General features: G+C 47.8%; 1 protein-coding gene across 2 annotated transcripts; it reads left to right on the top strand.

The window, feature by feature from the left end:
- Positions 1–5,659: 5,659 nt before the first annotated feature.
- Positions 5,660–23,038, top strand: csrnp1b (cysteine-serine-rich nuclear protein 1b). Of its 2 annotated transcripts, none has more exons than XM_056299029.1 (5): positions 5,660–6,162; positions 15,170–15,365; positions 17,657–17,916; positions 18,345–18,641; positions 19,213–23,038. In XM_056299029.1, exons 2-5 carry the CDS (start codon positions 15,188–15,190, stop codon positions 20,278–20,280), a joined length of 1,803 nt encoding a protein of 600 aa, XP_056155004.1. In that variant the 5' UTR covers positions 5,660–6,162; positions 15,170–15,187; the 3' UTR covers positions 20,281–23,038. The 2 variants fall into 2 exon arrangements, with proteins under 2 accessions (XP_056155004.1, XP_056155006.1); XM_056299031.1 differs by lacking the exon at positions 5,660–6,162 and adding an exon at positions 11,101–11,177.
- Positions 23,039–24,705: the final 1,667 nt, after the last annotated feature.

The raw sequence follows: 24,705 nt of genomic DNA, 5'->3' as shown, positions 1-24,705 counted from the left end.
CCACGACCCTGAGAGCAGGATAAGCGGTTTGGATAATGGATGGATGGGTAATGGATGGATGTTAGCAACCCAACACAGTTAAACTGCAGGGAGGTTAGAGCACACTGCTCCAATCTCCTGATTCCAGTGACGGTGATGGTAGTATTGGGCCGGTCTTTGGGACAAAACTCTTTAAAGGCAAATCTAAAATGAAAGTTTCTACCTGCTGGGTCAGGTGAGTGTAGAACCAGATAGGCTTTTTAGCTAGTTTTCAGAACTTTAGTTTCAAATGGCTCTTTTTGGGTTTCCAATTAAATTGACTGTGGCCAGCCATGAAATGATCTTGCTTGTGTACTTTAAGCCTCCCCAGTATCCATCCATTATCCAGAAAACTTATCCTGCTCTCAGGGTTGCGGGGATGCTGGAGCCTGTCCCAGCAGTTACTGGGCGGCAGGCGGGGAGACACCCTGGACAGGCCGCCAGACCATCACAGGACTGACACATTCACACCCAGGGGCCTCCCAAGTGTGTCCCTTATAACTATTACCACCAATTTACTGAGTAGAAATGCTAATTTAGTGTGCCGTTGTCACCGCCGCCACCTCCAAAGCAAATGACTTCAAATGAGCAAATACAGATGAACAAACAGCAAAGAACCAAAAAAGGCAAAGCAATGAGGGTCCTCCTCAGATGGATCATACGAGATTTCCTCCTGTCAAGAGCTGTTTGCAACTCTTCAGTGAAGTAAGGCCAAGCTATAACTCCCGTGCCTGCTCAAAACATATAGAATAAGCCGAATGAGTCATTTCTAGGTGAGCCTGTGAGGAAAGCAGATGCTCAGGGCTGTGAGTCATTGCTACCCAGTAAGTTTCATGACAAATCAAATATTCCTCCCGCTTCACATTTATTCATATTGTGATGGGTATATAAAATGACACATGTACAGAGAGTTGGCCCTCAACTCTAGATTCATTTTCACTCATTTTTTTCCCTCATATCTGTGTTGACACAGTAGCTTTTGGTTTTGTTTCTGCTCTGGCCCCGCCCCTCCCTCGCTCAGTGAAAGTCAGTGAAAGTTGAAATTGTTTCAACTTGGAGAGGAGGTGGAGCGCTCATGTCGTAGGGTCGTAAAACAGGTCACGTCCTTGTATTCCTGTATCGGGTTGTGAGCCTTTCCTTAGAATACAAATATACAGGAAGTGTTTTCTTTACAGTTCTCACGTGGACAGTTGGCCCAAGTCTACAGGAAACAAAATTCACAAAGTCTGTTCCTTGTTTGGACTCCATAACAGCGGTGCTTTGCATCTATGACACGGTGTGTGTGTGTGTGTGTGTGTGCTTGTTTTGCCTTTAAAGGTCACACCTTAAATGAGCCCCTGAAGACCTGTGCGCTGGTGGGAGAAGGGCCCTCCATTAGCAAGTCACAATCACCATAGTCCTGTGTACGCAGCTTTAGTAGACCTCTCCCCAAACACTTGCTGAGCAGCACCACTTGTATTGACATTGGCAGGACACTTGGCTTCAGCGTTCAGGTCCTGCGGAGAAAGAAAGCAAAGCATCTCGGCGATATCTAATGGGCAGCTGGAACTGTAAATACCTGCTTGAGTTCATGGGGGGAGGGAAGGGTGTGTGACACTGATTAGATGGCTTTTGTTAGGGTTGTAGTACTAGAGTATGGACTCCATCTCAAGTCCACATTTTGAGGGTCTTGGCCTTGTCTCAGACTTAAGAAGAGGAACCAAGTATGCGCACATGAATGAATGAATGAATGAATGAATGAATGAATGAATGAATGAATGAATGAATGAATGATGATTTATTTCGAACACGTAAATAAGCAGGATGGCGCAGTGGTTAGCGCAGTTGCCTCACAGAAAGAAGGTCCTGGGTTCGAGCCCTGGGGTAGTCCAACCTTGGGGGTCATCCCAGGTCGTCCTCTGTGTGGAGTTTGCATGTTCTCCCCGTGTCTGCGTGGGTTTCCTCCGGGCGCTCCGGTTTCCTCCCACAGTCCACAGAGGTGTGAATGTGTGTGTGTGTGTGTGTGTGTGTGTGTGTGTGTGGGCCCTGTGATGGCCTGGCAGCCTGTCCAGGGTGTCTCCCCGCCTGCCGCCCAATGACTGCTAGGATAGGCTCCAGCATCCCCGCGACCCTGAGTAAGGATAAGCGGGTTGGATAATGGATGGATGAAATAAGCAGGATATAACCTACAGATAAGCCATTGCCAATAATCTGAAGTGATCAACAAATCCACACGTCAAATTCAGCGAACAAATCTCCGTATGCATCGGATTATTTGTTGCACGTTGGAAAAGGAGTAGGAGGAAGTAGCACATCCAGAAAATATGAAGGTGCAAGATAAAAATAGCAAAACTGCAGTGAAGGAATAAGGTCTGCACACTAAATTGCTCCCAAAAGTTTTATATTCGGCAACATTTCGATCAGTGAGATCTTCCTGAGGCGAGAGGAACCAAGTACGCGCACATCCAGAAAATATTAACTTGACAATATCATGCCTCGGACTTGACTCGATCGCAAACGCTACAGATTTGTGGTGATTTTAAGCAGATAAAACCAGTCGATTACAAGATTTGTCTTGATGCCTGCTCAATAATCCAGGTACAGAGATCACAGCAAGCTGAATCAGCTCATCTGGACACAACGTTTACTGAAAGAAACGTTTCATCACTCATGAACTGATTCAACTTTCTGTGATTTTCTTACCTGGATTATTGAGCACTCATAAAGATGTTTCATCACTCATCTACAAGGATGTATGGATGCAACTTCGTTCATATAGATCCATAACTAGCATTCAACATTTGTAAGAATTATGAATCAAAATCTCTGATAAATAAAGTTAATCAAATCCTCCTATGAGAAAATTTGATAGATGACTGTTACTTGGGGTCTGTGATGGCCTGGCGGCCTGTCCAGGGTGTCTCCCCGTCTGCCGCCCAAAGGACTGCTGGGATAGGCTCCACAGCCCTTTTCCACCAACAGGGAACGGGTTCGGTGCCGGTTCGCAAACACTTCTTTTGAACGGTTCAGAGCATTTGGACCACAAATAAATCGGTTGAGAACCCGAAAAGTTAGTTCCGAACCGGCACCAATAAATAGCAGGTTTTTCAACGCGAATCGTGACGACTTCAATGGGCGCGTGACATTCCAGAGGAGGAAGAGAGGAGATAATAGCCCAACGGTAGATAATGGCGAAATCGGCAGATAACAAGGGTGCGCAGTGGTCAGCCGAGGAAACTCAGTGTTTGGCTGTTATCTGGGCGTCTCCCGAGTTTCAGGAAAACTAGAGAGTAGCACGACCAAGAGTAAGCTGTATGGCGAATTGGTAGATGGCCAAGAATGGGTTCACTCGAACGCAAGAACAAATGATCAACAAGTTAAAAAAAACAAACTTAAGGACTACCGAGACGATAAAAAAAGAGTTGTCCAGAAGTGGAGCTGGACAACATAATAATATGATGCCGTATTATTGCTAGCTAATGGGTTTCAGTGGGATGTAGCTAATCTTTACATCCAGTGTGCAACGCACAAAATCCCTCGTTGATGACGTACAACGGTTCCGCGAAAAACGGGTCATAACGCGGGGCCCGTTCGCCACACAACACCCTTTCGACCAAAGTAGCTCTGTTTCAGGCACCAGTTCCGTTCCATCTACCAATTCGCCATACAGCTTACTCTTGGTCGTGCTACTCTCTAGTTTTCCTGAAACTCGGGAGACGCCCAGATAACAGCCAAACACTGAGTTTCCTCGGCTGACCACTGCGCACCCTTGTTATCTGCCGATTTCGCCATTATCTACCGTTGGGCCATTATCTCCTCTCTTCCTCCTCTGGAATGTCACGCGCCCACTGATGTCGTCACGGTTCGCGCTGAAAAACCTGCTATTTTTTGGTGCCGGTTCGGAACTAGCTCTTCGGGTTCGCAACTGTTGTCAGAGTTGAATTGTTCAGCGATTCTGGCGTGCATACCCAGTGCTAGACCGAAATAACTGCTGACTTTACGGAGGAATAAATACACAGTGGGGCGTCAGTTCTTATCTTACCGGAATCAACATAGAAAGAGAAACTTTGTTGACAGATGCACACTGTTATATACGCACAGACCACATGTCAATCTCAGCGCATTTCATTGGCTGTTATCATTGCCCACCATAAAGTACCCGTATGTACTCATGCAGTTTTCCTGTGTTAATGCAAAAATATAGATTTACTTCTACAATTGAGAGCACACATTTCATATATGTCAACAGCAACCAATTTATTTTTGGTCGAAATGCTCTGAACCGTTCAAAAAAAAGTGTTTGCGAACCGGCACCGAACCCGGTCCCTGTTGGTGGAAAGGGGGCATCAGAATCCTGAACGAGACCGGTGCCTGAACCACAACTACTTTGGTCGAAAAGGGCTGTCTGAGGACTTTAATTTACTTTTTCTTTATTTGTGAAATGAATATCAAACTTTCCCCGAAGGAGATTAATGAATACAATCTAATCTGACTTGTTTCTTTTTTCATCATTATTAATTTATGCCCCTGAAATACTGAAAAATTGGAATCTGAGGCGTTGCTTCCTTGACAGAGGAAATAGAGCCTTAGTAAATATTCTAGTGTTGTGAAATTGTAAGTTTTACCATGATGATATACTGCAGTTATAGTCACGGTGTTCAATTGGAAATGCACCTAGGACTAATGCGTAAGCGATGACTTGCCCTAAATTTTGGTCTTGAGCTGAACTCGCCAGATTAATGTGTTGAACTTGACTCAGACTCAACTATTACCCAGATAGTATCCGGATGTGGGCCACTTCAGGCAATGATGCGGCACTGATGGCCTTCTTCTGGCCCTGACAAAGTGGATGTGAGGCTGAAGTGGCCCACACGTATAATAGCAAATATGGCCCAGATATGCCAAATCAAATGTGGGCCTTTTTTGGCAAAGATGCGGTGCTCTCAGCAACATGTAATCTAGATGTGACCCTGAAGTGGCCCGTGTGGTAAATGGTGAATATGGCCCAAATATAAAAAACAAATATGGGCCACCTTTGGCAAATATGTGGCACATGCGGCATTGCTATGGCTTGGTTCTGGCCCAGATCTGGCAAACAGGAGTGGACCGCCCAAGTGCCATCATTCCACGCGGGATGTGGGCCAGATGAAAGTGTCAGGTGTGGGACGGGTCCGGGCCACAGCAATTTTGCTATCTGGGTAAAGACTTGGTATAGACTTGGTCTCAAGTGGTACAGACTTATTTCTGTGGTGGAAAAAAAGTGATCAACTCAGTGGTTGTAACTGTGGACGTTAAAAAGCGGCCAATAAAGGTCAGTTGCTCTTCAGTGGGAAATCACAGTCATTAGTCTTTATAACATACGGAGGGCTTAAAAAAGATCAATTTGTCACAGGCAATATTTTTTTTATCAGTTACAGGAAACTGCTGCCTTGTGATTTTCCCTGTTATTATTTGCGTGCCGTGTGTTGAATCGTGACTCATTTCAGATCCATCCTTCGTCAGTGTTCTCCCTTAACTGGAAATTGGCCACTCCACACATGTCACACGGCACCACCCATTAGCAGACATCGCCCAGTGATAATAACACCGACCGCTCATGCCGGATCTGTCACACGACGCACGCGGCGTCGGTGCTGATGACGTAAGAGTAACTTAGAACTCAGAACCCGGATCCTCAGAGTTTAGAACAAGACGGATTGAACGCGTTTGGGGAGCCCCTCGTTATATTATATTATTTAATACTGTATTATATTACATTACATGACGTTATCAAATATTTCAGGAGCGACTGACAAAAACAAACCGGAGAGTTAGTTGTTTTAGCGGAGGCTCCGGTAAACCGAGGGGGAGGGGCCGGAAGCGGCGTGGGCAGGCTCCCCGCGTGTCACTGCCTGCGTCACGGCGGACGCCGGGAGGGAGTTTTCCACTGACGGAAGAGGCTGAGCCGCTCCAGACAAGAGAGGAGCTTCAGCCGGTACGCCGCTCGCCCCACAGCACAGACGCTCACTCCCCCACACACACACCACCAGTATTTATAACACTTAGCACGAAAAGGAGCCGCTTCGCGAAGAGGACGAGCGAATATTGGCGCCGTTGGGATTACTACTTTCTTCTTCGTGATTTTGCGGCTGTGTCATCCATGGTGACCGGATACGTGAATCCGTGGTGAGTACAACCGCCGCGACTCGAGCGTCTCCAACCCCCGGCCGAGGTGGAGGGGAAGCCGCATACTTTCAACGTTATCCTACCCCTCTGTCAGCGCAGCGGGGGCAAGCAAACAAAAAAACAAAAACACACCGAAAACTATCCGTAGCCGAATTCGGGCTGTGAAAACGCCGAGCGGATTCGCTTAATTTGTTTTTTGTTTGTTTTAGCCCTGTGGGTGAATTAGCGGGGCTATGGTAAATACCTCTGTGCGAGTGTTATTCAGCGCGCCTAATGATGAATTGTGCCTTTTAACGAGGCTTTTTGGGGGGGGGGGTGCGGTGGTTGTTGATCCAGTTCGCCGCTTTTCTGGGCTGAGTTTCTGGGTTGAGTTTGGAGCCGTGAGGGCAGTTTGGTCCCAGCACTCTCAGGTGAGCCTCGATCCTCCACAGCCGGCAGGAATCCGCGGTCGGGTCGCTTAATTGATTAATGACTCCGCCACTTCTGATCGAGCTGTCGCGGAGTTGTAAGAATTTCAGGGGGGAGGAGTTGGTCTCCGACTTTTAATGCCCCCCCCCCCCCACTAAATTCGGCTGATTGTTGATTCAGGAGTGGAGAAGTGTTGATGAAGGTCGGCTTTTGTGTGTCCAGCCTATTGGAGAGGTCCTGCGTCGTGTTGTGCTCGGCGGCGGCGCGTCTTGTTAACTCGAGCGACTCCTGAAGGCGCCGCGTCCTAAATACAGCTCGATACCGAGGGGTCGTCGGCGGAGAGAATTAGCATTAATCACCGGCAATGATCGGTTCAACGGGAACAGGCGTCGCTCGTGACACCTCAGGCTGGACCACCGGATCATTTAATGATCGACTTGAATATGAACAATTAGCCTCGTGCGCATGCATATTGATCAGCCAGGGCGGGCGGGCGTAGGAACGTGAGGTGCAGCGCTGTTGCCCCCATACATTAAACTGACATTACCCCCTGACGTAATTATGTATCTTTGGGTTTTGGTTCGCTGCGGAGTTATTTACGCATAAATCTCAGTGGCTTGGAATTTTTATAGACCACTTTGATGCGTTGATGTAAAGTTTTTTTTTTTATGGATTGTATTTTGGTTGCGGGGCTTTAATTAAGAGATCATTTGCGTTCAAATCGCTGTTGATTTGAATATTAATCAAACGACTTTAGTGATTTGCGTAAAAGGTTCATTATTGCCTTGTCTGTTTTCCATAAAGCGACTTGAGTGAATTGACTCGTCTCTAGCGCGACCTCCCCCGGATCATCTCTGCATCATGTTTGGAGGAATGAGGCTCCGGAGGCTGAATGATCCTTTGTTTACAGAGAGGGCCTATAATCAGCCTCCTTGTGTTTCGCCTGGCTTTTTCAATTGCACCGTGATACTCCGGGGGGGGGGGGCTAGATTGACCTTGACTTTCTCACGGGCAGTTTTTGCATTTGAAATTTTTACATTTTCTTTTGTAGTTTTTTTTTTAATTCTCAGTAAATCAAATTGGTAGTAGTCGTCTCCATCGCCATGCAGTCTGAGAAATTGTCAAGGCTGTGACAACTCCGTTTGTATTTACTTCACATACAAGACTTTGCTTCAGCTTTTGCCATTCCTTCTGGAAGGGCGTCTGATCGCGGCAGATGCAATTTGTGGGACCTATCATGTGTGTGCGCACACACACCTTCAGCATGTTTTTCTGAAATCCTGCACCCTAAAAAAACCCCCAACTTATACTGCCTTGAGCCCATGCACAGATGTCAGAGACAGTATGGCCACTTCCTGTTCACTTGAGTGTATGTTTCACAACCTCAGGAAGCTTTCTACACGTGTGTGTACACACACACACACACACACACACACACACACACACACACACACACACACACACACACACACACACACACACTTATCAAGTTCAGAGGTTCTCTCGCTCCTCATCTGGGGGGGGGGTGAAGCGGCAGCAGCACCCTGGGTTCAGACGAGCAGGGCTGCCTGCTTCATTTTGGTCATGCAGAATGGCCCCCGGCTTTTATTATGCCCGGAGACAGGGTTATGTGGGGGTTGGGGGGGGGGGGTTGTTGACTGTCTCTCTGGGCCAGAGCAGTGGGATGTTTCCCATCTGCTTTGTCCTTTCCCAGCATTCCATACAGCCTGTGAGGTACCAGCAAGTGTCCCAGACTGGAGCGTGACCTTTGAACCCATCCCTTACTCAGTTCTCTCCCAGCAGACACACATGCACACTCTCTCACACACACACACATAAAGAGAAGCACTATCTGCTCAGTGCTACTACGGTAATATGTTGACTGCTGTAAAGCAAATAGACAGGATTTATATAGCGAGGCTTTTACGTAGCTTTTCTTTTTGCTGATACTCTACACCCCCCCGCCCCACCCCCGCCCCAGCAGCTTTGGCTCCATGCAAAACTATCAAGCTGCAAAGAAAATTACCACTTCACAGCTACAGATGTTATCGGTGCTTCTATAAATATTATCTCTCGCCAAAGTAGATGCACAATAGTGCTGCATAGTGGCTATTAGGGACTTGAATAGAAATTGGTGTTGGTGAAACACAGGGGAGAGAGTGTGCTCCCCGCGCTTGTTTCATGCTGTATTTGTGCAGTGAAATGACTGAGCCTTAGATTGGTTTTATTATGATGTACGGATTTTTTTTTTAAACAAGCCATTTAGGAAAATCCCGCTGGGCCTTTTCCAAGCCATCAGTGTTTTTGGGGTGGAGTGAAATCACTACATTATGGGTAAACCGACTCCATTAAACATTTGCAGCAGGCAGTCTGGATGGTTCCCGCTCCTCGTGGGAATCACCTGGTCATTTCGGATCTGGCCCGCGTAGGAGATCGACAACAAGTGTGCGAGCATGTGAGGTCCATGTGCAGCATAATGCCCCATCAGGTGTGGGGAGGAGGGCAGCTGTGGCTTCGCAGCACTCGTAGTTTCCAGCCTTTTTAAGCAGTGGAAAACACATCTGGGTTAGATCGAGCTCGTGTTCTTCTTCCACTATTGCAGCGAGAATCGCGCTGCCAAAGTGGAATGCCTGTGGCTTGGAGACATGACATTATTTATTTGTTTTGCGCGGTCCTCCCTCCTCGCCTCCCACCAGCTCCCCTTTCCGAAATCGGCGTGTTCATGGGCTGAGGCAGGGGAACAGAATGTTTCCGTGGCACGCTTTGCAGCGAGCAGGCGCTCGGGCTCCGGCGTAGAACGGACGGGCTCTTGGGAGGATAGACGGAGAGCTCTCGCTCCATTGTGCCAGCAGATGAAGTCGCTTCCCGGTAAGGCCAAGATGTGTCTCCTCCAGCTGTGCAGGGGCTGGAATTCTGCCCCACATCAGTCTGATGGGGTCTGATCAGTTTACCCTCCTCTCCTCATGACGGTGCTGGAAGTGAGAAGTGCATTTGCTCGGGCGCCTGAAGAAAACCGCTTGCCTGGACATGCATGCATGCATCCACACACACACAAGAGCACACTACTAATCATTATCCCGTTTTTATGAGCACCGAAGTCAGTCATCCAGTCACCGTGCAGGGTTGTCGGCATGCTATGCAAGTGCTCTCTGCCCGCCCGCAGTCTTCTCAGCAGCGGAGAGCGTGGACAGGCTGTACGTACAAGGGGGCAAAGTTAACCCTGACTTGCCCTGCTTGTGTGCGTGGCTGTTGACGGGGACAGACCGGGGCACTTTGGAAAGGCTGCCGGCTGGATGGACATGTAAGCAGGGGTGTGGGATTTTTTTTTGTGGAGATTTTTTTCCCCATTATTGGACTGAAAAATCCCATTCACCACTTACAGGACATTAAAAAAAAAGGATCTTAGTTTTCGTGTCTACTATGGAGTGTAAGCAGCAACTAATGCAAGTATGATTGAGCCACACAGAAACATGCACATGTCCAAATGTCTGCAAACCAGAAGTTTAGATGTTCTTACTATTTCTGGGCACAGCTACTTTGTGTACTGGGATATTTGGCGAGTAATTTAAGAAGCATGTCCTTATGAGTGACTAGTACTTTTTGCACATTTTTTTTAAGAATTCCTCAGATAATGATCTTGCTCTCACATACCAGGGACTTCTCTGTAGGCGGTACAGGAGTTGGGATTGTGAGGTCATTTGTACCTCGTATCAAGCGTGCATCAAGCTGATCATTCCCTCGGCAAATCTGACGCTGTCATGCCTCTGGCCCGAGCTGCCGCTGCGGCGATGCTTCCGCTGACAAATCTCACCGGAAGCTCCCATCTTCGTGACAACCGGCTGCGGAGCACCTCGACGGATGCGTCCTTTTATCTGCCCGGGCTGTCTGCGTGCAGTTTGACGGAGTGACGGCGATGCATAATTTAAATGCACGGTGGCAACACGCCGCTCTCCTTTCCTTTCCCCCCTCTTCCTCCGTCTGTGGCTGTCCGATCACATCCCTCCTCCACACGAGAACGGGCGTTCACGGGACAGCCTCTGCTCTCCTTGGTGAATACCGGCTCAGCGGTCTTTTGCTCTGCATGTCCTCCTATTTGAATGCTTTGTGTTTCCTTTTCCTACCACTTCCCCCTTTTTTTTTTGCACAAATGAGCCGAGTTATTTTTTTCTCTCCCCCCCCCCCCCCATTGCTCTGCTGTTATTCCACTCCCTCTCCACTCGGCTGCCCCGGTTCTGTCCTGTGGGCGCAGCGCTGGCCGAGCGGGCCGGGCTGAGAAGCTCCAGATTGGCTACGAGCCGTCCCCTCGCCAGGATTAACCTCGCGCTATTGTTTCTGCCCGTTGAACAGGATTAGCAAATCAATGTGTCAGGTAGACTGCAGTCAAGAGACAATGACCCACTTCTGACACCACTGTTCTCTCTCTCTCTCTCTCTCTCTCTCTCTCTCTCTCTCTCTCTCTCCCCCCCGCCTGCCTTCTGCCTGGCTGCAGCTTTTAATTAAAAAGACTTTGCTTCGCTGGCGCTCTACTCTCCCTTGGGGACACCTCGCTCTCACAGCTTCTTCTGTGTTTGAAGGGGAATACGGGGCTGGTGGAGAGAAAATGTAAGGTGAGCCGCTGTGTCCTCGCACACAGTCGCTCTCTCTCTCTCTCTCTCTCTCTCTCTCTCTCTCTCTCTCTCTCTCTCTCTCTCTCTCTCTCTCTCTCTCTCTCTCTCTCTCTCGGTGTAAAAAGATGGTGTGTGTCGCTTGGAGCACGACGGTTGTTAACAGGAGTGGACTAGACGAGCAACAGATGCCGTACACAGGTGTTCCTGAAATCGGCTCAATGCAAATTGCCTGATGTGAGAATAGGAGTGGCCAAGGGGGAGCCCGTGGATTATTTCTTGCTCAGAGTGGGTTGGATGGGTGGGTGGTCGTTAGGCTATTGCTTTTCTCATTGGATCGGTAATGAAATGAGAGATGAACTGGAGCGTCGAGATGAGAGAACCTGTGGCGAGCAGAGAGTTGGAAGTGGCCTTTTTCTGTGCCGTCTATAAAGAAGGTACCGGCTGACTTCACCCATTGCAAGGTGATTTATTGATCACGTATGCACGAGAGAGATGATTGTCTTCTCCTGCAACAACTCCCCACTATCCAGCGCCCACCGTGTTCCCTCCTTGCCCTTGTCTGTCTCCTCTGTCCTCTGTCCTCCGGAGGACGTGTCTTGCATAATTGCTCCCTTTTGTAAATGACCCCTTGTGTACCAGGATTTCTTCTCTTTTTTTTTGCCCCCCCCCCTTCTTCTTCTTTGAATGTTGACAGTTGCATAACTATCCGATAAGGCAAACCAGCCATGCAGGTTGCACGTGGAATTAAAGTTCCTTGAATGTCATTAGAGGATCTCTGAGCATGACAAACCATGCTCGGTTATTTGCCAAGAATAGATGGGGAAAATATAGTTTACACGCACACACACACACACACACACACATGCACACGCTACTTTTGCTTATGTAACAAGTCTAGAATTTGTTGAGTTGTAGCTGATGTACCCTGCACAAGTATATGTAAGAATGATAATATATATATATATATATATATATATATATATATATATATATATATATATATAAACCCGCAGATAAAAGTTAAGAACCACACTATTTCTCCAGCTGTTGAGAATTTAGCTGTGACACAACAGACAACAGACACCAAGCAGTTTGATGGTGAGCTTTGCTCTTTGTGACTACAGTGGGCCCCCACCTCCACCCCCAGACAGGAGTGCCTGCTCTGGAGTGGAGCCCAGTCATGTCTGTCTGTCTGTCTGTCTGTCTTCCTTCCCTCCGTTGCTCCCTCCTTCCCTTCTTCTCTCTGCTCCTCCCTTCCTCCACTTGGTTGTGTGAGCGTGTGCCGGTGCTCGGGCCCCAGACTGCGATTGATCACCTATCTGGTCTCCCAGGCACGACCGGCCAGCCCTCGCTTCCCAGAACTTTGGGAGACATGACGGCCGTCTTGTCGGCGTAGTCAGCACTGCGTGACGCAATACGCCGTGTGCCGGTGCCCTGCGAGCCACAGCCGCTTTTCAGGAATGAGGGACTTTTTCGCTTGACGCGATCAACTTCCTGTCTGGTTCTGCTACCACAGGCTGAGGAGATGGGCTGAGGGGGTTGGTGGGCAGCAGACGCTGTTTTGTGGAGACGAGCAGAGCCAGATGAGTCCCTTCAGTGTCATTTATCGGAAGAGCGTAAACTGTATCCCTCGGCTCAAGAGTCGAAGCCCGGCCATGACTGGCGACCAGCGCCTTCCCCCCCTCTCTCTTTTTCTCTTTCTGTCTCTCTCTTTTTCTCCCTCCATCTTGCTCTGCCTTTTACTCACTCAAAGGATTGATTGTTTTTATCGCTGAACCAGCAGGGCCACCACAGGAACTCGTGGGGGGGTGTGCTCGGGAGTTGCATAACAAAGCGCATTGACAACGCCAATCAGTATGAGTGTACAGTTTGGCCCGTGCAGACATTTGAAATGGCACCTGGAGGAAGCTACCGTAGCGTAGCTATCACACACGAGCGTTTTACTTTTGGAAGGCTTGCAAGAGGGTGGCGGTTGAAATAAAGTGTCTGTGGCCGAATGATTTTCTTTTTTTTCTTTTTTTTTTTGTCCCTTCTCCCATTTTGTTCTCCTCTGATCAATGCACGTGCTATGCTGACTGGACTTGGAAGTGGGTGAGGGGTCCAGTAATTGTTGACTTATGCGAATAGACTTGATTGATTGCTTCCTGTGCGGTGCCTGCCTCCCTCTCAGCTGAGTGCAGCACGAGATTGGCTGCATATGGTCTCACATGGCCAAGCACAGGACTCGCTTGTAGGCTACTCTGCAAAAAAACAAAAAAACTCATCTGAGGTGAGGCGGCCCTGAGGGTTGCCTTGGCTGATAAAAATGTGTTGAAGTGGAGTCCAGATAGAACACGGTTATTGTTTACACCGTGGTTTTTCTTCAAAAAGCACCTTATGAGCCTGGCTTCTAATTCACTCAATCACAAACTAACATTTAGTCTCACATTTAGCTGTACCGTCTGTGTAGATTTGGGGGGTTGAGTCCCTTCAACTTTGAGCGAGTGCATATGAAAGTATATGCTGTTGTAATAAGTTGAAAGTTTTGCATATTTCAATTAACATTATAAACCTCATTGCTAAGAAAATTGGCAAAATATCTACCCCCCACCACCACTATTTTGTCTTAGTCTCTCCCCCATATTTTGTCACGTGGTATCGTCCATGCGGTTTCATTTGAGGCAGGAGTTCACAGAAACACCATTGACAGAGATGTGTGTAAGATGTTCTCCATCACCTTTAACCCACTCAAACAAATCAATCTTTTGATAAAAGTTTTGAAGTGTTCTGATTGATCAGCTTGCTGCTCTGGGTTACTGGCTAGCTTAAAACATGATTCAGAAAAGGGGAACAGTCCATTGTTCCGACCGCCCGTTATTCTGAAACCCCAATAGTCTGAAAAATGTCCCATTGGACCGAAAGCCCATTTGACCGACAGCCCGTTATCCTGATAACCCGAAGGCCGGTTGTTCTGAAAATACACACTCTCCCTGGAGTTTTTTTTACCCTTAATATCTTAGTAGTAGTAGTAGTAGTAATATTGTAGTGTCTTTCAATGTGCAGACACGAAGATGCCGTTAACTACTATTTTGCATGAATAGAGGAGGTGTGACATTAAAAGCACTTGTGAGAATGTCATCTCTACTTCACCAGAAATATCAACTTTTTTGCATTTATCTGTGGCCAGTTGAGACGAATGAAATGACACTGGACAGGGCAGTTGTTGCGTCAAAATCTGTGCTCCGTCAGATTATGTGACCATGCTTTTAAAACACGCTATTTCAGACAGGATACGACAGTCGGATCGATGTGGTTAAATTTAGGCATCAAATTAGAAATGGTTAAGATTAGGCGTTTTGTTGGAAACAGTTAATTTTTGACACGTGTTTGGTTTGGTTAAGAGTTGGATTAGCATCTGGGGGGGCTGGCTGAAATGGTGCATTTTAAGGGCAGGGTCACATAATCTGACGGGTCAGATTTTGTGTGTAACACCAGCAGTCACTGAACTAACAACTACAGGGAGAGTGTGTATTTTGGGAATGACAGGCCTTCGGAGGACATGGTGTTCGTTTTAGGGATGATGGGCTGTTGGACAAATGGCCTTTTTGGTCCAATGGGACAGTTTTCGGACCACTGGGGTTTTATAATGGGCCATCAGAACAATGACATGGCACCCAGACAAGCTAACTTTAGCTCTGTTGAATCGCTGCAAAGGTGTGTATCTTACAATGTCAATGTTGAGCGCTGAGTCAGGATATAACGTAAATATGTAATGTTAGCTGCTCAATTGAAAGTGTGTGGTCAATATTGGACCTACTTCCAGTTACAAACTAAACATAATTCTGTGTTGTTCTGTTCACAACAAAATCACAACAGTTGTGCTTTGCATCTGTGTTGATGTCCTTGTTAATGGAATGTCTTGAAGTGACATTAAATGATGGTAGTAGTAATGTATGTGCAGATTAGGCTAGCATCAAACATGCTAACGTCCACTTCCTGTGTGTGTGTTGCAGATCGTCCACGTTATCGCCATGAGTGGACTTCTCAAGAGGAAGTTTGAGGAGGTGGATGAGGACCCATGCTACACCTCCCCCTCCTCCCTCTCTTCCTCGGCCTACTCCGGATGGGACTCGGAGGGCGAGAGCTGCTACTCGGACACCCTGGACTCCACGCCCAGCAACCCCAGCTCCCCGGCCACCAACTTCAGCAGTAAGTGTCCTTTTGTCTGCCGATACCTAGAATCCAATAAGGATTTAGGACGCACTCTTATAAAAATGTCCCCCTTCATATTGCATTTCCTTCAGAGGGTTATGATAACACACCTATAAAGAGGGGGAGAGGTGAAGGTGTCGATGGTGGTTAGCAGCCCATGAAACACTTGGCTTGAAATGATTTCAGACCTTTGCGATGAATACCACCTTTTGATTTCATGGCCTCCCGCCTCCCGCGGTTGTAAAACTGCTAATCTTATTTACACAAGCAGTGCTCACCTTAGCACCATCTTCTGCCGAAAGACAGGAGCCTTCAGGGACCGAGTTCGAGTGGCTTACAGGGCACTTCTGCCCAAGCTGTGGTCCCTCCGCTCGGCCTTCAGGTGGTGGTGGGGGTCGCGTGGTATCAGGGAGGATTTTGCAGGGAAGAAAGGGCAAACCTTTCTCGTGAGGTTCCCAAAGCACGGTGGGGGTGGCAAGCCAGGCAGAGAGACGTGGCAGGGCGCCAAAGCTGGGAACACACGGAGCCTTGTCTGGTTCCCGGGCACCGACCCAGCACAGGTGCTTAAAGAGGCAGGGTTAGGGAGGGGGCAGAGACAGAATGGTAGAGCGGAGAAGGAAAGACAACATGTAGGAACATCAATGAGAGCAGATTGTGTGGACCATTATTATCCAGTGTTTGTGTTGGAGAGAGAGAGAGAGAGAGAGAGAGAGAGAGAGAGAGAGAGAGAGAGAGAGAGAGAGAGAGAGAGAGAGAGAGAGAGAGAGAGAGAGAGAGAGAGAGAGAGAGAGAGAGAGAGAGAGAGAGAGAGAGAGAGAGAGAGAGAGAGAGAGAGAGAGAGAGAGAGAGAGAGAGAGAGAGAGAGAGAGAGAGAGAGAGAGAGAGAGAGTTTGTGTTTGCCATTGTGAAGCCTGGAGGGTGTGTGTGTGTTGGGGGGGGGGTCAGATGCAGAGCTATCCCATTAAAGAGGCAGTGTAGAGGGTGTCATTTGTCTCCTGCAGATGTCATAAGCCTGACTGGATTTGATGGATGTGACACTGAGACGGCGCTCAGTTTGTCTCATCTGAGTTGCCTGCAGCAGTGGCAGATGCAGGACGCGGAAAGACCATTGTCTTGCCTTGTGTCTCTGAGTGGTTCGCGGGCATGGGAGAGACCAGGTTGAAGCCTGTCTGCTGGCACCCATACTGGGGTGAGAGGTCTGTGCTGCTTGTTCTCTCTCTGATTTTACAGATAACCACACCAAGCTGCAATGCAAAGATCCTGTTGTTGTTTTCTTTTTTTCCTTCTTGACTCCTGTGGCTTTGGAAGCCAGTGGAATGGGGTGTGTCACAGGATAGCCCTTGAGCGTACAAGTTCAGCAGCCAAATAATATGCAATCTGCAGGGAGCGTTCCCCACCAGATAGCGAATGTAATGCACAACACATGTGGAATATTGTTCCATTTTTTGCACAGGATAATGATCGGTGAGCTAGCAGCTTAGGTGAAGCAAAAACATTTGCTTGTCTTCGAGTGAGGCTCGAGTCATATTGAGTATTCCTGTTTAAAGTATAATAAAAACTGGATAAACTGCTGGGCTTGTTCCCACATGTGGTTCCACTTTGATCCCAATACTATGGTTTTACATGTCCGTGTATAGAAAAAAAGGCCCTGTCTCGGTGAACCCTGCATGTTTCTAGCAGAGGAAGAGACTTTTTTTGACTCTAACTGGTGACTGGTGGTCTGGGCTGTTTGTCCCAGCTGTCAGCACGCAGAAATTTCGGAGCGGGCAGCTTTATCCTTGTCTCATTGGTGCATTGACTTGACCCCCACCGGTTCGTGCTTCCGGAAACCTCTAACATTTGGTCGCTAGTTTGTGATCCTGGCGGATCTGCTTCCTCCGCTCTCTGCTAGCCGCTGAGGGGAAATTCCTGGGCTGGGTGGTTGTTTGTCATACTGAAGGGCATGAGAGGAAGAAGACGTGAATGGATTAGGTTGCGGTTTAAGTTTCACTCAACAGGATGCAGGTGTGTCAGGGGTCCTGTTTACGATGCCTTTTGATTGGGTGAGTGATAAGGGTGAGATGAGGACAGAGAGCACTTGATCACAAGAGCTGTCCCCATTCAACCTGTTAGGCAACCATTATATGTAGCACAAGAATTTGGCATGAGCGTTTTTTAGGGCGCATTCTGCCTCCCAGTGGCGCAAAATGGTAGTGGTAGTCACAGTATTGTTCAGCCAACTCTTGAATAAACCAGATAAGATTGACTGACTGATTTACTCACCATCGCGTTCTCCATGCTCTCTCCAGCCACATCCGTCCTGAAAAAAGCCAAGAGGGCGCGGCAGGGCAATGTGACCTTTGACCAGGTCACAGTGTTCTTCTTCCCAAGGTGCCAGGGCTTCACCAGCGTGCCAAGCCGGGGGGGCTGCTCTCTGGGCATGGTGCAGCGCCACAGTGCCCTCCGCACCTACACCCTGGCTGAGTTCGCTGTGGAGCAGCGGCTCCTGAGGCGGGAAAAGCTCCTCAACAGACTCAGGGAAGAAAAACTGGAGGCTCTAAAATTGAAGGTTAGTTCTTGCTAGTAACTTTTTCCACACATTGGTCCTAGAAATTTCTCCAACACCAGTCTGTGGGTTTGTATATGTGGGGTGGGGGGTCAGATTTTTTTCAGAGTCTTATCAATGATGTAAAGGATACTTATGACATTTGTTTGTTCCGGTCATTCCTGGATTTAAGCATGTGAACGTACACAAGATCACGTTTATTTACAGCCCAGTGAGTGTGCACATACTAGCTATTTGTCTGGGATGCTCAGAATAAAGACACAAAGATATGAACCCTATGATAAAAAGGAGACGAAAAACAACAAAAATCCCTTGCATTATCTTTGGAAAGGCCCCTACATAGCTAATATAATCACGGGAAGGTATGGGTGTCTTTCTGTGCACATACAAAAATGCAGCAAGTGGACGTTTAACACCTTTCTGTCCCGCAGCTGACCAAGAACGGAACCCAGGATTGTGAGGAGGCAGAGCGGCTGACGGTGGACGACATCCCCGAGGAGGACATTGACCTGAGCGGGGCCAACCTCGACGAGGGCTCCTTCCTCCACCCGTACCCATCCAAGAGGCGGCACGCACTGCTCAAAGCGGCCGGCATTAAGAAGATCGACAAAGAGGAGAAAAGGCAGCTCCATGAGCTGAGGCTCTCCCGGGAGAACTGCGGTTGTGACTGCCAGGGTTTCTGCGAGCCCGAGACCTGCAGCTGCAGCCTGGCCGGCATCAAATGCCAGGTATGAGGCAGCGAGACCCCCCCCAAACACCCCTCCTGTAAAACTATACACACCGAGCAATGTAACCATTCCCAGTGATGGAAGTATTCTGATTCTGGGTGGATAGTTTAGTCCTCGAGGAAAACTCTTTTCAACAAGGGCATCAATTCACAGCACTGAATAGCGTTCAGTGCTGTGAATTCAAGAGAAGAGAAGAGTTCAATGTGATGAACCTAATTCCCTTCTTAAATATTATATTTTTGCAATGTAAACAGATGTTGGGATATATAACTTATCATGTGAAATACCCCTTAATTATTATTATAATGTTTTCACATGGCCCAGCACTAGTACTTCAATAATGGAAGAGAAACACCCACATGGCTACACCCACCAGATAGATTTGACAACACTCCCACTATGAAAACACAGCAAGCTCACATAAGCCGTTACTGCTCATACACCCACTGCACAGTTTCCCTTTGAGGAAGAAGAGCTGCTGCATCATATCATGATACAACTGGGTGGGCTCAGTAGGAAATTTGAATAGATTTAATGAAACAGTTGACATCTTCCTCCTCCTCCTCCACAGATGGACCACTCCTCTTTCCCGTGCGGCTGCACCAAGGATGGCTGTGGCAACACGGAGGGCCGCATCGAGTTCAACTCCACCAGGGTGCAGACGCACTACATCCACACCATCATGAAGCTGGAGCTGGAGAAGAGGCTGGAGGAGCACTCCGGCACTGAGGAAGAGGAAGACTCGGCCGAGGCTGGCCAGACCTCGGCTGCCCAGTCCGGCTTAACCTTTGGGCCCCAGGGCTTCGCCTCACAGTCGGAGCACCCTGCTAGCCCCTCCTTCCCCTTTAGCTCAGAGCTGGCGACAGCTGGAGAGAACAGTTGTAGCAGTGACATGACGGACTCGTCCGACTCCTCGGGTCAGAGTGAGGACTTGGAGGCGGGGGAGAGCCTGCATGAGGAGCGCCCACGGCTGGACGTGGACGAGAGAGGCCTGAGCCGCATCCTCAGCTTCAGCGACAAGGATGATGAGAACGGAGCGAAAAGTAGCAGGGGGGCCAGAGGAGAGGGGAACGGCCCTGACCAAGGCAGCTGCTGCCCGGAGACGCGCCAGGAACAAGGGCAGTCGACAACAGCAGTCAGAAGCTTCAGCGTGATGGATTTCCCAGACGAGAATGACAACATTGACGCCGCACTGCTGGACTCTGTAGACGATCACACAGACAATCGGGCCACGGCCATCTCGGAACTTTTGGATGAGAACGCCAATCAGGGCAACGCCCTGTTTCACAGCGGCAGCGTGCCCCACACACCTTCCCCTTCCATCGACCGCTCGGCGAGCTACAACATGGACCTGAGCCTCTCCTCGGAGTCGGACCTCGAGTTCTTCGACGGCTTCCCTTGCCTGGGGCCCAGCTCGCTCTACAACTCCCTCAAGGAGTACGAGCACATGGACAACTTCTTTCAGTTTCAGTTGCCTAGCTACCCCAGCCTGCCTCAGGCCAGCGACCCTGGGACCTGCCTGCTGGAGTCCCTCATCGGCCTCTCAGAATCTGTCCCCGAGCCGCCTGCCACTTTTACAGACAATCAGCTGTTGGAGGAAGCCATGAAGTTGTCTGTGATGGAATCTGTGAAAGTTTAACACAAACACAAAAAAAGAAGTAGTTGTGTGGACTGTGTGAGGAGACGCGCGGGGTTTAGGGGACAGCACATGCACATAAGATGTCAAATGAAACCTGTTTGACGTGGGAGGAAGCAGTGATTATTATTTTTCTCCTCTTGCCTATGAAATGTTCAGATTCCAGACTTGCCTTCAAAACGTTAGCAAAGCAGTCGGGGGGAAGAGGGGAAGGGGGTACTGCTGTGAGAACTGGCAGCTAGTGTTTTCACTGAAAAGGGTAAAGGCAACAAAAAAAAAAGACAATAAAAGAATTTGACAACCCTGATCTGGGCCCGCGTAAACCAGTGACGGCTCTTGGGGACGCTGTTTCGACCAAGCGAGGCATTGGGGACATGCTGGAGACAGTGGCGACCGTCGGCGGGCGAGGTTGGGACTCTACACAGCTGAATGTGCACCTCAGGGATGTTTTTTTTTTTTTTTCCTTTTCTAGCTTTTGGAGGCAACGTTATGGTGACCATGGCTGTGATGGTTTTAATTTTATTTTATTTTATTTTGGTAAGAAAACCCCTGTCGAATCACAACGTAGTCGTGCTGGTGACCTCCCTGTCAGGCTCGGTACGACCAGAGATGGCAAGGACCCCCCTCCCCCCCCCCCCCCGTGTTGAGTCTGGAAGCTACTCAGCTCTTTTCGACCTAAGAATCCCCACCCCCAAAGGGTCTAAGAATCCCCCTCCCACCCCCAAGGGTCTTGTGTGGTACAGAAAAGAGAAACGGATCCCTCTCCAAGCTCCTCGATCAGCACTTTACTTGTGAAGACGGTTGTGTGTGTGGAGAAGACGGTTGTGTGTGTGTGTGTGTGTGTGTGTGTACACAACGGCAGCATGTCGGTGCATCCGGGGTCGATTCTGAACAGTGGGAGCGCTTCATTAGAGGAGCTTCTGCTTCTATGGCGGAAGCTTCCGGAAACATTTCTGAGGTAACACTCATAACAGAAAAAAAAGGCTGTAAGTGTATTATCATTAACATCTATTTTTTTTTCATTTTTAAATTATTTCCTGTATGATTTTTATTATTTATTTCACATAAAGTCTACTTGCATTCAAGCAGCACTGTGGTTTTGACATTTTTTTTTTCCACCTCCAAGTGCAATCTCTTCCTTCCCTGTCCGTAATCCCTTCAAGGCATTGTCATGGGAAATGGGGACCACAAGTCCATCAAATAAAAAGAAGATAGTATTTAATGTTCTGTTCTACCTTTTATCACGTTTTGGTAACTTATTATGTCATTCTGTCACTAGTTACTTATTTAATTTAAGACACTTTGGCAATAAAATGGGCTGTTGTGACGTTTACTGGATGTGCCTGCTTCTCTGGGAGCTGTGTGTGTGTGTGCGCGCGTGTGCACACGTGTGTGCAGGCATGCATGTGTGTATGCACGTGTGTGTGCAGGCATGCATGTGTGTATGCACGTGTGTGTTTGTGCAGGCATGTGTGCAGGCGTGTGCGTGCGCGTATGCACGTGTGTGTGCAGGTATGCATGCCTGTGTTTGTTTGTGCAGGTGTGTGTGTGTGTGTATGTGTGTGTGCACGTATGTGCAGGCGTGTGTGTGTGCACGCGCACACACACGGCGCTCCCATTTAAGCTTTGGGACTGAAAACTGTGGAATCTCCCTATTTGCTGAAACTAAATTATGGGTCTGTTGTATTGCTGCCTAATGTAACCATAGAAGAAAAACTACACTAATATTTTGTAACTAATTTATGTAGGTTGAAGAAAGAATTCTAATCACTGACAAATTGATTATTTTATTAAGAAAGCAAAAATGAGTAATTTTCGATCTGCAAAACCTTTGTACTATATGTCTGAGAGAGAGAGAGATGTGTACGCATGAAGGCTGTCGCTGTCTCGCGCTCTGAGTATTTTTGGTGGCCGGTCTCGCGGTTGGACGTCGTAGCAGAAAACCACTGAAACCGAGTAAATTGCAACGATCAATCTGATTGTAATCAAAACGTTTGGGAAGCCTGTGACCAGGGTCACGTCGCGATGTAAACGAAACGTGTGTGTGTGTGGGGGGGGGGGGTGTTTTTGGGGATGAAAACTGCATATATTATACAATTTTTATCACAGACCAAAAACCGGAGTTGAGGAGAGTTGCCTCGTCTTTTCTAATCAAACGTAGACCTTCGTGTAACGGTGGTTTGCGCCGTGGCCAGTCTGCCCAGTCGAGGGACAGGAGAGTCCATGTACATATTACCCCCCACCTGCCCACAGCCACTCCGGACCCTTTACAGGAGCTCTGCATGCAGGTCCCGTTTGTTAATAAAAGCTCTTCCCACTTATTGTATACTTTGAAAAGTGCAACTTGCACATCGGAAATGTATTAACTTTTCGCTTTTCTGCCTTTTTTTTTTGTTACTTTTGAAATCCACCCAATGTATGTTCTTGCGTGCCGCAGAGAGGGCACTGAGTTCTTTGCAAGTAAAACATTATCTTGTGTAAAAAAAAAAACCCATAAATTCTCATGAAGAAATGGCAACAGTGAGTATTTATCAATGTAATGTATTACAGCTTCTTTTTTTTTTAATTTTCAAAGAACGTGTCTTACTTTGTTGCCTTTGTGTTGTACATACTTCTGCTTGAATGGTTCTGCAGAGCAATCAAAGCTGCTTTATTTTTACATATTCACACTTTAACCTGCCATTCAGAAACTTTCTTTTATCCAAGCCATTTTGACAGCTTGTCCCTCCAAAAAATAAACAAAAAAAACATTTTCTTAAAATTGTTGTCTGTGTTGTTTGTGTGCTGATCTAGAGTAATTAATGCAGTATTACGTGCCGCCAGACTGTCTGTCCCCCCGCCCCCCCCCCACATACACGTACACAGAGTATGTACATACATAGTAAATATACGTGCAATTGATTTATGATTTTTCCATGACATATAATACACATACCGGAGGGGGCGCTCCAATTATCGGGGCATCACACTGCTCAGCCTCCCTGGGACAGTGTACTCTAAGGCAGTGGTTCTCAACCTTTTTGGGGTCCTGGACCCCCTGCGTATTTTTGATCTACCCTGAGGACCCCTCCACCTGATCTTGGGGGAGGGGGGTTGCAATTTGATAGAAACAGTAGAAACTGCATTTTAAATTGCATTATAGCATTTATTCACTCTTTGGGGCAAAAATAAGAGCTTTCAGTTGTAACTTAGATATAGTTAACAAAACAGAATTCTTATGCAGTAACTTTCAGATATATGTAACAAAACAATATGTATTCAGTAACTTTCAGATATATGTAACAAAACAGAATATGTATTCAGTAACTTTCAGATATATGTAACAAAACAATATGTATTCAGTAACTTTCAGATATATGTAACAAAACAGAATATGTATTCAGTAACTTTCAGATATATGTAACAAAACAGAATATGTATTCAGTAACTTTCAGATATATGTAACAACAGAATTTTTATGCAGTAACTTTTAACAATGCAAACGGGAGCGAGATCTCTTATTAAAATACAATAAATTACACTTGTGAAACAGATGTAATTAGAGAAAAAAAGTCCTGTTACCCTTTATAGTTTAGGTCGATAAAGGTCTCCGTCACATTTGAGTAAAATAATCCTATTTCTATAAATGTCATAGGATCTTTTTTTTAAAGACATTTTATTTTCACGGACCCCTTGCAATTACACCACGGACCACTAGGGGTCCGCGGACCCCCGGTTGAGAAACACTGCTCTAAGGTGCTGGAAAGGAGGCTCCGACCCGATTGTCGAACCTCGGGTCCAGGAGTAACAATGCGGATTCCGTTCTGCCCGTGGTACAACTCGTTACCCTTGCGGAAGTGCTGGGGGAGGCGTGGGAGTTTGACCAGCCAGTCTACATCTGTTTTGTGGACTTGGAGAAGGCTTAACACCGGGTACTGCGGCAGTATGGGGCACCGGGGCAGTTGCTACAAGCCATCCGGTCCTTGTATAATCAAAATGAGAGCTGTGTCCGCATTCTCGGCACAAAGTCGAAGACATTTTCGGTGGGTGTCGGACTCCGCCAAGGTTGTCCCTGGTCTCCCATTCTGTTTGTGATATTCATGGACAGGATCTCGCCTTGAGAGGTGTGTCCGTTTTGGTAACCTCCGAATTGCATCGCTGCTCTTCGCAGATGATGTGGTTTTGTTGGCTTCATCAGAACGCGACCCCCAGTGTGCACTGGGGCGGTTTGCAGCTGAGTGTGAAATGGACGGGATGAGAGTCAGCACCTCCAGGTCTGAGGCCATGGTTCTGTACCGGAAAACGGTGGATTGCTCCCTCCGGGTTGGGGATTAGTTGTTGCCTCAAGTGAAGGAGTTCAAGTATCTCGGGGTCTTGTTCACGAGTGAGGGTAGGATGGAGAGGGAGATTGACAGGCGGATTGATGCAACATCAGCAGTAATGTGGACG

This window comes from Lampris incognitus, chromosome 19, assembly GCF_029633865.1.
Source record: "Lampris incognitus isolate fLamInc1 chromosome 19, fLamInc1.hap2, whole genome shotgun sequence".
In the NCBI taxonomy this organism is placed as follows: Eukaryota; Metazoa; Chordata; class Actinopteri; order Lampriformes; family Lampridae; genus Lampris; species Lampris incognitus.
Note: the sequence above shows the minus strand (reverse complement) of the source record. Positions and strands in the feature narration are given on the sequence as shown.